This window comes from Octopus bimaculoides, chromosome 3 (genome assembly GCF_046866305.1).
Source record: "Octopus bimaculoides isolate indiv1 chromosome 3, ASM4686630v1, whole genome shotgun sequence".
In the NCBI taxonomy this organism is placed as follows: domain Eukaryota; kingdom Metazoa; phylum Mollusca; class Cephalopoda; order Octopoda; family Octopodidae; genus Octopus; species Octopus bimaculoides.
Window position 1 is genome coordinate 136,911,929 of NC_142930.1, and position 14,828 is coordinate 136,926,756.

Here is a 14,828-nt window from a genome sequence, read left to right on the forward strand (position 1 = left end):
ACACTATTTATATCATCAGTAAGGCAACTGAGTGTAAAAAAGACATTTTCAATTAATGATCCACACACATATATATACCGATATACTAGACTACCAGTGACCTGTTGAGTCACTGACGGTTCAGGTTATAAAAGATTGAAGCTGGTTTCAATATTGCATTGAAATGAAAGTTAATCTTATGATGATTCAGTTGAATATTTCAATTCGTTCATGTCATCATAGATCTGCTTAAGGTTTTATTGATTATTTACAGCATCTAATAGAAATAGAACTTCTGGGATAAACTTATACATACATATAAATATATATATATATGAGATCATTGCCAGTGCCGCCAAACTGGTTCCTGTGCAGGTGGCAAGTAAAATACACCATTTTGAGCATGGCCGTTGCCAGTACTGCCTGACTGGCCTTCGTGATGGTGGTACGTAAAAGCACCTACTACACTCTCGGAGTGGTTGGCGTTAGGAAGGGCATCCAGCTGTAGAAACTCTGCCAAATCAGATTGGAGCCTGGTGTAGCCATCTGGTTTCACCAGTCCTCAGTCAAATCGTCCAACCCATGCTAGCATGGAAAGCGGACGTTAAACGACGATGATGATGATATATCTATATACATATATATACATGTACCTATATATATATATATATACACACACACACACACACACACACACATATATACATAGTTTCTTATGCAAAAAATAAAAATGAATCACTCATATTTAGAGTCTCACAAGAAACATGAAGCTGTGGTTAGCATGCCTTTCACTCAGGTATTATTGACTTTGACACCAAAACCAAGGGATAATACCAAATGTGGCTTAATTGTGTGATACAATAGTCATCCCATAGCAGATATTATTAGTACACATAGAATGTGAAATTTAACATAATAGATGAGAATGTATTACACGTGTCAACCATAAAATATCAAAAAGTAAATAAACTATTTGGTAGATTTAATAGCAACAGGGAGAGTAGTGAAGAAGAATCTTAATACTTTGGTTCTAAGTTTCTAATTTATTTACTTACCTCGTGTGACAAGATTTCGCCCTGAGCTACTTGAGGTTTACATACTGAAATAGAAAAAAAAAAACAGCATATATTTTTACATGAGACAGTGTACTTCTGATAGAGTATGTATAACATTTAAATGGCATCCAGTTTTTCTATACTAGCAAATGTTAGACAAAACTTTCTGAAGCAAGATTTTCTATAGTGCTATGCTCTTCCTGTCTCCAACCTTCACTTTTTTTGCAAGTAAAGAAGTATTTCACTTGCTCTCAACGACTAGACCTGTTTTCACAGCATATGTAAGCAAAGACACTGGTCATTATTTAAAGAGTGCTCAGACAACCAGACTTGTTTTTGCAGTAAACTAAACAATGACACAGTCTACATGTGACAGTGTTTATACAGCATGCAAACCTGTCAAGACAATGAGTAAAACACAAACACACACACACATCCATGACTTATGTAATTAAGAAGTTCCATTTACAACCAAACTAAAAACAACCATTTTCTCACACAGTTTCTTACTGTAACTCTCTCTCTCTCTCTCTCTCTCTCTCTCTCTCTCTCTCTCTCTCCATTCCCAGCTAGCCACTTTTTTTCTTTCATTCTATCTACTGATCTCTCTCTTTTATCTCTCAGATCATCAAGTGGGCAAACATATTCTCTCCTCCCTTACTTACTCAAAAACTTTGTCCAGCAATTATTGCTTACTTTCTTTCTCTCTCAACTGGAACATTTTTTTTGTTGTTTCTTTCTGATCACTTAATGTTTTATTTTTGTCACAAAAAAAGTTACATATTATTTAACATTATTATAAGCAGACCTACACTTTTACTTTCTCTGCCCCATTTACTGGTCATAACTAAATTTCTTTCCCAGCATTTGTGTTTTTTCTGTCATATTTGCAAAGATTCCACTATATGTTTTAGTCTCATCTCCTCCCATTCCTATTGTCCAACAGCTATATTCAATAGTCATTGACACTCCTACACAATTCTAGCTGAGGCACTGAAATACTATATTTCTCAATGAGATAATTGATAAGGGTTTAATTATCATTTGTCATGTGTTTCTATCATTTGCATCCACTTCTAACATTTTTGCATGTGTACATGTGTGCATGTGTACATGTGTACATGTGTGCATGTGTGCATGTGTATCATCATCATTTAATGTCCACTATTCCATGCTTGCATGGGTCAAACAGACTTTGTTGAGGCAGATCTTTCTACATCCAGAAGTCCTTTCAGTCACCAACCCTTACTTGTTTTCAAGCAAAGGAATATTTCACCATGGAAGATTGGAAGCAAACAACGTTGCTAGCATGATAGTAATGCTCATTTACAACTATCACAAAATGGCTAGATAAGGGTGTACACAAACACACAAACACACAAACACACACAACAGGCTTCTTTCAGTTTCTGCCTACCAAATCCACTCACAATACTTTAGTTGGTCTGAGGCCAGAGTATAAAATACTTTCCCCAAGGTGCTGCACAGTGGGATTGAACCCAAGACCACATGGTTGGGAAGCAAGCTTCTTAACCACACAGCCACTCCTGTGCCTAAACACATATACATGACCAAGTGACTCAGAAATTTACTTCACAACCACATAGTGTCAGGTTTGATCATATTGCACTTCATATAAGGCAAGTTTCTACTATAGCCTGTGGTTGGCCTGTGCCTTAGGAGTAAAATTAAAGAGACAGTGAAATTAAGGAGACCAGCATTTAACTGGTACCAAATTTATTGACCTTGAAAAGAGAAAAAACAAACTGTCCTTGCCAGGATTTAAACTCAGAAAACATAGAACCAAAACAAATACCAGAAAGTACTATTAATACTTTAAGGACTTTTTTAATTCACTGATATATATATATATATATATATATATATATATATATATATATATATATATATATATATATATTAGTCCAACCCCCATGCAAGCAATGAAAAATGGATATAAAGTATGTGTATGTGTGTGTATGAAAGTTAACTAGGATCATAAATAAACTAAAATGTATGCAAGGTGTGTCTGCATGTTTGCGATGAATGTGTGTCAGTGTGAGTGGGAATATGTGTTTGTACATACACACCTACTTGTGTAGGTGTGTTTGTACTTAATTGTGTGTGTGTGTGTGTGTGTGTGTGTCTCTCTCTCTCTTTCTCTCTGCATGTCTATGTACACAACTTCGCATAACTGAAAAACTCTGGTTTGTAAAACACAAGACAGCACATGAAAGTGTGACTGGAAGTGTGCTTTATAGCAGCAGACCCATCAAACCCATGCCATATGCTAAAACAAGCTAAGCACTTGAAAAGACATTTTACTAAAGAACTTTGAGAAATACTTTTTATTTTTTCAATTTTCACAACACACATATAAGTTCAGGTACACTCACATACACTTATAGAAGAAAGGTAGTAACCATTCACACACATGAATATATATACACACATACATATACACACTAGTTATACATATACACCTACATGAATCTTCAGTCTTATAAAACTGTAATCTAGCATCATAACCAATTTAATGTTAGATTTAGGAGTGGTTGTTATTTACATCGTTATAACAGTGAGAAGGTATCAACATACCTGTAAAATATCTTATAAAATATTCTATCAGTTGCTCACTGAAATTAATCTTCCATTAGCACACTTCCATTTGAAGTATCAGCCATACCAGTACATCCTATTGGAAGTAACAGCTTTATGCTACTGATGATAAAGCCAGTCATCAAATCCAAGAAGATGCTTGCTTGTTGTGCTATAAACTCAAGATTCTGAGATGTTTCTTTGTAAGAAATATAATATTGATAATGTTTCTTGCTGTGCCTGCCATCCTCAAACAAGAAATTTGAATTCAACACTCCAAAATATTAAAACATGCATGAAATGAACCATGCTTTAGGGTGAGATTTGAACTCAAAATGTGAAGAAACATACTCTTTTACTCTTTTACTTGTTTCAGTCATTTGACTGTGGCCATGCTGGAGCACCGCCTTTAGTCGAGTAAATCAACCCAGGACTTATTCTTTGGATGCCTAGTACTTATTCTATTTTTGCCGAACCGCTAAGTTACGGAGACATAAACACACCACCATCAGTTGTCAAGTGATGTTGGGGGGACAAACACAGACACACGTACACACAAACATATATATATATACATATATACGACAGGCTTCTTTCAGTTTCCATCTACCAAATCCACTCACAAGGCTTTGGTCGGCCCGAGGCTATAGTAGAAGACACTTGCCCAAGGTGTCACGCAGTGGGAATGAACCCAGAACCATGTGGTTGGTAAGCAAGCTACTTACCACACAGCCACTCCTGCGCCTATAGTTAAACATAGCTAAAACCAGTAAAGAATTTTGTTTGTTGCTCTACCAAACTTACCATCTCCTACCTTTTTATTGATGTAGCAAAAGCCTTTATTACAGTGGTGAGCTGCACCTACCCGTGGTGTCTAGTTATTGTTAGGTGAACTGGATCAGTGAAAGTAAAAGGTCTTATTCATGGAAACAACAGGGTGGTGTTGATCTCAAGAATCAATACTTTGGGCAACAGTCCAATATCCAAATGACTCAGCTAAGATTCTGTGGTATTGTGTGGGAGCTGGGGGAGATACACCTTCACCAAAATAGGAAAATGTAATGGGGGATGTACTGTATATCAACAGAGTCATTTAAAGTAAGATGGTTCTACTAGCAGACTCCTGCTTATCATCATCATCATCGTTTAACGTCCGCCTTCCATGCTAGCATGGGTTGGACGATTTGACTGAGGACTGGTGAAACCGGATGGCAACACCAGGCTCCAATCTAATTTGGCAGAGTTTCTACAGCTGGATGCCCTTCCTAACGCCAACCACTCAGAGAGTGTAGTGGGTGCTTTTACGTGTCATCCGCACGAAAACAGCCACGCTCGAAATGGTGTCTTTTATGTGCCACCCGCACAAGAGCCAGTCCAGGGGCACCGGCAACGATCTCGCTCGAAAAACCTCATGTGTCACTCGCACAAGAGCCAGTCCATGGGCACTGGCAACGATCTCGCACGAAAGATATCATGTGTCGCCCGCACATGAGCCAGTCCGGGGGCACTGGCAAACGATCCCGCTCGAAAAACCTCATGTGTCACTCGCAAGCCGGCCCAGGGGCACCGGCAATGATCTCGCTCGAAAGATTTCATGTGTCGCATATATATATAGATATATATATATATCCTTGATACAATTATATATATATATATATATATATATATATATATATATATATATATATATATATATATATATATATATATATATATATATCCTTGATACAATTATATATATATATATATGTATATAAAATCATCAACATCATCATCATCATTTAACGTCTGCTTTCCATGCTAGCATGGGTTGGACGATTTGACTGACGACTGGCGAACCAGATGGCTGCAAGAGGCTCCAATCTGATCTGGCAGAGTTTCTACAGCTGGATGCTCTTCTTAATGCCAACCACTCCGAGAGTGTAGCAGGTGCTTTTATGTGCTACCGGCACGAGGGCCAGTCAGGCAGTACTGTCAATGGCCACGCTCAAATGGTGTTTTTTACATGCCGCCTGCACACAAGTCAGTCCAGCGGCACTGGCAACAACCTCACTCAAATGTTTTGTTCACTTGCCAGTAAGGTGATGCTGGTAATGATCATGCTCAAATGGTGCTTTTTGCATGCCACCAGCATGTTCTGACAATGATCCCGCTCAGATGGTGTTGTTAGCGCTCCACTGGCAAGGGTGCCAGTCATCAAATTTGGTTCAATTTCGATTTCACTTGCTCCAACAGGTCTTCGCAAGCAGAGTTTAGTGTCCAATGAAGGAAGGTTGGCATGGGTGCCAGTCATCAAATTTGGTTTGATTTCGATTTCAATTTCACTTGCCTCAACAGGTCTTTGCAAGCAGAGTTTAGTGTCCAAAGAAGGAAAGGTACGCATAAGTTGGCTGGCTACACCCCTGGTAAAATATACACATATACATACATATACACACACAACAGGCTTTTTTTTCAGTTTCTGTCCACCAAATCCACCCACCATATACATACATGTATGTGTGTGTGCATGTGTGTGTGCGTGTGCATGTGTGTATGCATATATATATATATATATATATATATATATATATCAGGCTGAGTAAAAAGTAAGCAACATTTTGAAACATGAAATTCATCACATTTCAACAATGCAGAAATTTTATTCATCAAAGTAAGTACCATTACAATCAACACATTTTTGCCAACAAGTTACAAGTTTGTTTATTCCAGTAACATAAAAATCTGGAGCTCTGAAACTGATGAACTCTTTGAATGCACTTTCAGTATTAGTTTGATTTTTGAACTCCTTCTCTTGCAGAAAACCATCAAGGTGCCTGAAAAAGTGGTAGTTGGTAAAAGAAAGACTTCATAGCCAAGTTCCCTCAACTTCTGAAGAATGATTGGCTCTTTTCTGTTGACCAGTATGGGATGGGGGACTAGCAGTTTTTGTTCATTTTGGCAATTTCATGGCAATATGTTTCTGCAGATCACATGCAAATGGTTACAGGCAGTTTTCTGGCTAACTTGAAGTTCTTTTGCCAGTTCTCGAGTGGTTTTACATGGATTTTTCTCAATGACGGTCTTTAATTGACCATCATCGAAGACAGATGGGCGTCCACTATGCTCACAACCTTCAAAGCTCAGGTTTCCACTGCGAAATCGTTTAAACCATTTTTGAGCTGATCACTCCCTGGTCATTTCTTCACCAAACATTTCACTGATACCGTGAGCAGTTTCAGCTGCTTTACATCCTTTTTGAAGTTGAATAGCAAAATTGCTTGAATATCACACATTGACAGTTCCATTTCAGATGATTGTAACAATGGTGAAAATAAATATCAATGTTAATTTATTGATGCATTTGGGCAAGTCTATGTCTGTATTATCAGACAATTGCAAAAATGTTTTTAAAAAATTCAAAACTCTGTGGAAATCCAGTACAAATTCCTCATGGTTCAAAACGTTGCTTACTTTTTACTCAACTTGATATATATATATATATAACAAAATATAGTCCAATGTAAGCATTAGATAAAAAAAATCTTACTCCCACTTCATAAACACACACATTCAAAATGTGTATATATGCATATATATATATATACACACACACACACACACACACACACACACACAGATGTATACATATATATTTTATATATATATACTTTTGTGTACATATGTATATATATAAAATATATATGCATATATCTGTGTGTGTGTGTGTGTGTGTATATATATATATACACACATATATATGTATGCATATATACACATTTTAAATGTGTGTGTTTATGAAGTGAGAGTAAGATTTTTGTTTTTATCTAATACTCACATTAAACTATATTTTGTTGAAGAAATATCTTCTCAAGGTCAATATATGGAATCTCCAGCCAATTTCTTTGAAAACCATTGGCAAAAGATCAGAGAAAAAATTTGAAACCTAAAAGCACTGCTATCGATTCATTAAGCAGCTATTTTGTCATCATTAGAACTCAGCACTTTTATATTTTATGCTACAGGGTTGCATAGAAAACTAGAGTGCTTATATTTTGAGAAATGCCCAAAGACCTAGAAGACTGCAAATATAACTTCCTGATAGATTTGTCTGCATAAGAGTGCAACTACATACAGTCATCATCATCATTGTCGTCGTCATTGTTTAACATCCACTTTCCATGGTGGCATAGGTTGGACAGTTTGACTAAGGGCGGGCAAGCCAGAAGGCTGCACCAGGCTCCAATCCAATCTGAAAAAGTTTCTACAGCTGGATGCCCTTCCTAACACCAAACACTCCGAGAGTGTAGTGGGTGCTTTCTACGTGCCACCGTCAGTATTTGAATGTATATACATTTGTGTGTGTGTTTGTCTCTCTCACTCTCTCATATATATATATATATTTGCCATGACAGATCGCTGACCACTACACACATTTTTTTTCTCCTTGTTTCTTTCTGTGTTCCTTTCTGTGGAAGAGCGTAGGCTTGTAATGTTAAAGACTTTTTCAATTCCCGAGCATTATACTAATACATCTATTTGTTTTCTACACCACCTGTCTTCGTCTGTTGTTTTTTTGTGAATTCTCCCTATATATATATATATATATATATATATATATATATATATACATATATATATAGTTTTAGGGAAAAGAACTAAGGTCTATGAACTCATCGATGAAAATCCACTGTCATATATTAATTTAATTTTAATAAATTGATTTTAATTTGAGTTTTTACCTGTAATTTTGGATTTTATCCCTAATATTATTTTATATATATATATATATATATATATATATATATATATATATATTTGTTTTGCAAGATTTTTGATGTGAAATCGTGTGTTGAAACAGATGTTGTTGTACTTGGGGATGGTCATATTGCCAGTTTAGCCAATAAAAACACACGAACTGTATATTTGGTGTTAATTTGCTTCAGCTTTATATTACATTAATCTTAATCTTATTTCGGCCAGAGTTCTTTCGTCACACTTCTGTGACCTCATCAGTGGTCCTTTGTTTCCTTCTTTCTTATGTGTGTCTCACCTTGCTATCAGCCATTTTGTATTTTGTATTCCTATTGTATGTGTCTACGCATGCGTGTCCTTCAATGTGTCTATGTCTTTTGTAAGTGCATGTGTGTGTATGGGGAGTGTCTGTATCACCTATATTCTCTGTTAATACGTGTTTGTTTGTATTTGTTCTTATTTATTTATTTGTTCATGTGTGTGTGTGTTTTTTTATCTACTGTTTTTTTTGTGTTTAATTAAATTTTGTTAATGTATGTAGTATTTAATTCCATTTGTTTATCTATGTATTGTATTATATTTTGTTCATATTATTATTGGTTTATGGGTAACATGTTGTACCGCTTTAGAAGGGCCCTAGACAAACTTAAGCTAAGAATTAAGGTTGTTGAAAGGCCAGGCAACCCTATTAAATCCCTTATCAGTAGAACATACCCTTTCAGTAGAACCCCCTGCACTGATAGGAACTGTATCGTATGTAGATTTAGCCCACAAACGAACTGCAAAACCAGAAATGTGGTCTATAGTATAAGATGTACAGAGGGACGATGCAGAAATAAGACAATGACATATGTAGGCGAAACAGCAAGGAGCATAGGGGAGCGGGCAAACGAACATTGGAGGGAACTTAAGGAAGGGAAGAACTCATCAGTTCTGTACCAGCACGCTGAGCAAGAACATAGAGGCTCAATCAACAACATAGAAATTAAAATCTTATCTACACATAGCAGTGATGCAGCACTTAGACAAATTACTGAAGCTACACACATAATAGAAGAGAAACCTAGCCTGAATAGGAAACTAGAATGGAACACTAACACACACCACTAACAAACCACAACATGTGACATGTTACCCATAAACCAATAATAATATGAACAAAATATAATACAATACATAGATAAACAAATGGAATTAAATACTACATACGTTAACAAAATTTAATTAAACACAAAAAGAAAAAAGTAGATAAAAAAAAAAAACACACACACATGAACACGTATTAACAGAGAATATAGGTGATACAGACACTCCCCATACACACACATGCACTTACAAAAGACATAGACACATTGAAGGACACGCATGCGTAGACACATACAATAGGAATACAAAATACAAAATGGCTGATAGTTAGCAAGGTGAGACACACATAAGAAAGAAGGAAACAAAGGACCACTGATTAGGTCACAGAAGTGTGACGAAAGAACTCTGGCCGAAATAAGATTAAGATTAATGTAATATAAAGCTGAAGCAAATTAACACCAAATATACAGTTCGTGTGTTTTTATTGGCTAAACTGGCAATATGACCATCCCCAATTCAGGTACACGACACTGCTTTTCCCCTTCCCAGGCTACAGGCCCACACCCCCAACACCCATACTGTTAGGATTGGCACTCTCAACATCGGCACGCTGAAAGGTAGATCTGGTGAAATTGTTGAGATGCTTGAACGGAGACGCGTAGATATGTGCTGCATCCAGGAAGTGAGATGGAGAGGAGGTTCTGCGAGGTTCCTCACAGGCAAAGAACACAGGTACAAGATTTTCTGGGTAGGGAACACTGACGGGGTCGGGGGCGTAGGAATACTTCTAGCGGAGAAATGGGTGGATAAGGTAATCGAGGTCGTTAGAGTAAGTGACAGAGTACTTAAGATCAGACTAGTGCTTCATCATAGATTAGCTACTGTCATCTCAGCCTATGCACCTCAACCGGGGCTACCAGATGGTCTGAAAGACCAATTCTATGACACAAACTACCTCGTCGACGAGTGACAGAGACCTTCTCTTTGTGGATGGAGACTTCAACGGTCATGTCGGACGTCGTGCTGGAGGCTTCCATGGCATACATGGAGGCTATGGCTTCGGTTCCCGCAACGAGGAGGGAACCAGACTGCTGGAGTTCTGTGATGCAACCGATCTTATGGTCTGCAATACCAACTTCAGGAAACCTGCCAGTCACCTAGTCACCTACCGCTCCGGCAGACACTCTAGCCAAATCGACTACATCCTCGCCAGAAATAGGGAAAGAGGGCGGCTTATAAATGCCAAAACCTACCCTGGCGAAGAATGTACCCCACAACATAGATTAGTAGTTAGCGACTTTGGGATCAAGGCAAAATGGGTGCCCAGAATTAGACAGGCTTGGAGGAGAAGGGTGTGGAAGCTTAAAGACCCTGCAAACGGACAGAGACTTAGAGACAAGTTACTTGAAGCATTTAACGAAATAGAAGGGGATATAGCATCATACAACGTGGAAGACAATTGGAGATTTCTGCGGGACAACCTGTTGAAAGCCACCGACCAGATTTGTGGGTGGTGTAAGGTCCCCTCCCGACCCAGAGTAACGTGGTGGTGGAACAAGGAGGTAGACAGGGCTATTAGACAAAAGAAACAGGCTTGGAAGGACTGGAAGAACAGTGGTAGCAGGGAATTGTACCAATGTGCCAGAAGGGAGGCTAGGCGACAGGTTTATTTAGCCAGAGGGGAAGCAGATAAGGAAAGATTTGCCAATGTTCTGCGCTGTGAGGACCAAAGACTCGAGGTATTTCGTGTTGCAAGACAGTGTAGGAGAGAGAATAGTGATGTTGTAGGAGAGAAATGTGTTCGCATGGATGATGGTACGCTTGCATTAAATGAGGATGCAAAGAAAGAGGTCTCGAGATGCCACTACGATAGATTGCTTAATAAAGAGAATGAATGGGAGAAAGAGAGCCTGCCGTATGTCGACCCAATAGAGGGACCAGCTATCCGAGTTGATAGTACCAGGGTAGATAAAGCAATTAAGAGTATGAAGACCGGGAAAGCCCCCGGCCCATCAGGAATCACTGCAGAGATGCTCAAAATATCTGGCAGTGTTGGCTATAGCCTAGTCACCCGTATTACGAACCAGGTGATACACGAAGGAGTCATACCCAATGACTGGTGTAGCAGCATCATAGTCAACTGCTACAAAGGTAAAGGTGACGCTTTAGATACAAATAATTAGAGGCATCAAGCTGTTAGATCAGGTTATGAAAGTTACAGAGAGGGTCATAGCCCAACTAATTAGGGAGCGAATCAATTTAGATGAGATGCAGTTTGGGTTCGTGCCAGGTAAAAGCACTACTGATGCCTATTTCTAGTGAGACAGTTGCAGGAGAAATACCTAGCTAAGGATAAACCTCTGTACCTGGCTTTCGTTGACATGGAGAAAGCCTTTGACAGGGTCCCCCGATCCCTTATCTGGTGGTCAATGAGGAAACTTGGGATAGAAGAATGGTTAGTGAGAGCTGTGCGAGCCATGTACAGAGATGCTGCCAGTAAGGTGAGGGTTGGAAATGAGTACAGCAATGAATTCCGGGTAGAGGTAGGGGTCCACCAAGGTTCCGTCCTCAGCCCCCTCTTATTTATCATAGTCCTCCAGGCAATCACAGAGGAGTTCAAGACAGGTTGCCACTGGGAGCTCCTCTATGCTGATGACCTTGCCCTAATTGCGGAGTCACTATCAGAACTAGAGGAGAAGTTTCAGGTGTGGAAGCAAGGTCTAGAATTGAAGGGCCTTAGAGTCAACCTAGCTAAAACCAAAATCCTAATAAGTAGGAAGGTAGATAAAACACAAACCCCTTCAGGTAGATGGCCCTGCTCAGTATGTAGAAAAGGAGTAGGTAGTAACTCTATAAGATGTACCCGGTGCAAGCTATGGACACATAAGAGGCGCAGCAACATCAAAGGCAGGTTAACTAGCAAGTTAGTTTTTGTTTGTGGCAGATGTTCAGGTGCAATAAAGACTGTAAACAAACAGGAAACAACTTCTATCTCATTCCAGGGAGAAAAACTGGGCGACCAAGTTAGTAGTGGGGGTGGGTGCGCTGAAAGTGTAGCTGCTAGAATAAGAATAGCCTGGGCAAAGTTTAGAGAGCTCTTACCCCTGCTGGCGACAAAGGGACTCTCACTCAGAGTAAAAGGCAGACTGTACGACGCATGCGTACGAACAACCATGCTACATGGCAGTGAAACATGGGCTGTAACTGCTGAGGACATACGTAAGCTCGCAAGGAATGAAGCCAGTATGCTCCGTTGGATGTGTAATGTCAATGTGAATACCCGTCAGAGTGTAAGTATCTTGAGAGAAAAGCTGAACATTAGAAGCATCAGTTGTGGCTTGCAAGAGAGACGATTGTGCTGGTATGGACATGTGGTGAGAATGGATGAGGATAGCTGCGTGAAAAAGTGCCACACCCTAACAGTTGAGGGAACCCGTGGAAGAGGTAGGCCCAGGAAGACCTGGGCTGAGGTGGTGAGGCAAGACCTTCGTACATTGGGCCTCACCGAGGCAATGACTACTGACCGAGACCTTTGGAAATGTGCTGTGCGTGAGAAGACCCGGCAAGCCAAGTAAGATCGTTGCCAGTGCCCCTGGACTGGTTCTTGTGCGGGTGGCACATGAGATGCACCATTTTGAGCGTGGCCATTGCCAGTTCTGCCTGACTGGCTCCCGTAGGATTTTCGAGCGAGATCGTTGCCAGTGCCCCTGGACTGGCTTGAGCGGGTGGCACATAAAAGACACCATTTCGAGCGTGGCCGTTTTCGTGCGGGTGACACGTAAAAGCACCCACTACACTCTCTGAGTGGTTGGCGTTAGGAAGGGCATCCAGCTGTAGAAACTCTGCCAAATCAGACTGGAGCCTGGTGTTGCCATCCGGTTTCACCAGTCCTCAGTCAAATCGTCCAACCCATGCTAGCATGGAAGGCGGACGTTAAACGATGATGATGATGATATATATATATATATATATATATATATATATATAGATATATATATGTACACAAACATATATTCACTACATATGCATACATACAGGAATATATGCACATACATAGACACACATATATACAATGTACATACACTTTATAAATATACTAGCAGAAATACCCGGCGTTGCCCGGGTTAAAGAGAATAATGAAATCTAAAAACACCGTCTAGACTACACATCATCTTTATATATAGAGATGTATATACACACACGTATATATATGTATATCAATATAAATATATGAAAGTCAATGAAGTTTCGTAAAAGGTGATCATGTACATACTTTCTTGCTGTTGTGATTATAACACCTCGTTGTAAACAATGTTCCTTGTTTTCCCTTGTGGAGCATATACAAATAGGTTTTTTTGCTGCCCACTCTTGAGCAGCCAACATACAGTTGTCCATGTGAGAAGCAGGGCTCTTCCAAGAGAAGACCAGCTACAGACAGTGTTTGACCCTGAGATTTGTTTATGGACATGGCAAAAGTCACACGAAGGGGGAATTCTAGTCTTCTGAATATAAAAGGAATGTCTGCTCTTGATGGAGTAAGAGGAATTCTTGGAATAAAGACGTCATCCCCTTTTGCACATCCAGAAAGAATGGTAGCCTCGATAACATGTGACATCATTTTCTTTATCACGAGTCGTGTTCCATTGCAAAGTCTTGGTGGTTCCAGATTGTGGAGCAGCATAACAGGCGTTCCAACTTTAAGTGATAATATGTGGGGAGGTAGTCCTGGAGGCTCCAACGAATTGAGAAATTCAGGAGGATAGTTCACCACTTCATTTGTATCTGGAACTGTATCAACAGACTTATAAGTTTGAAGATTGCCGGGAAGAGAATGCATCAGGTGTTGATTAATTTTTGTAACAGCTACATTTTTTGGAGCTAATATTGCTCTTTCACATAGCCAATTGTGATTTTGGTAGTTTTGTTTAAAGTTGGGAAAGACTTTGTATTTGAGGTCATCTACAGAATTAAAAACAAAACAAAATGGCCGGAGGTCTGCAACGAAATAATTTTACTCAACACTTTGCAAGTGAATCAGTGGAGGCAAAGATGCGTCTCATTTACTTGACAATTTATGCACCACATTGCAGAAATCACAATGTAAGTATATCTGAAAGGGTAGTCTTACACTGTTGTACCGTTGAATTACAAATAATGCTCATCTGTTATGTTGGGGTTAAAATTTCATCAACATCAAAAATATATGAATTTTCATGGGAGTTATGGCCGTTATGCAAAGAATATAATTTCCAAATTTCATAAAGATCCATTCAGTACTTTTGACGTAGTTTTGGATAAGAAAACAAATGACTAATGTGTGTGTTTGTGTGCATGTGTATGTGTGTGTACATATTACATGTACATCTATATATATAT

At 39.0% G+C, this 14,828-nt stretch overlaps 1 protein-coding gene across 1 annotated transcript in view; it reads right to left on the reverse strand.

Moving 5' to 3' along the window:
- Nucleotides 1–14,828, reverse strand: part of LOC106874910 (inositol-tetrakisphosphate 1-kinase) — a 90,756-nt gene that overhangs the window by 22,113 nt on the left and 53,815 nt on the right. The window contains exon 3 of the mRNA XM_089349712.1: nt 1,035–1,078. Coding sequence (XP_089205838.1) covers nt 1,035–1,078 — 44 coding nt within the window. The remainder of the gene's footprint in view (nt 1–1,034; nt 1,079–14,828) is intronic.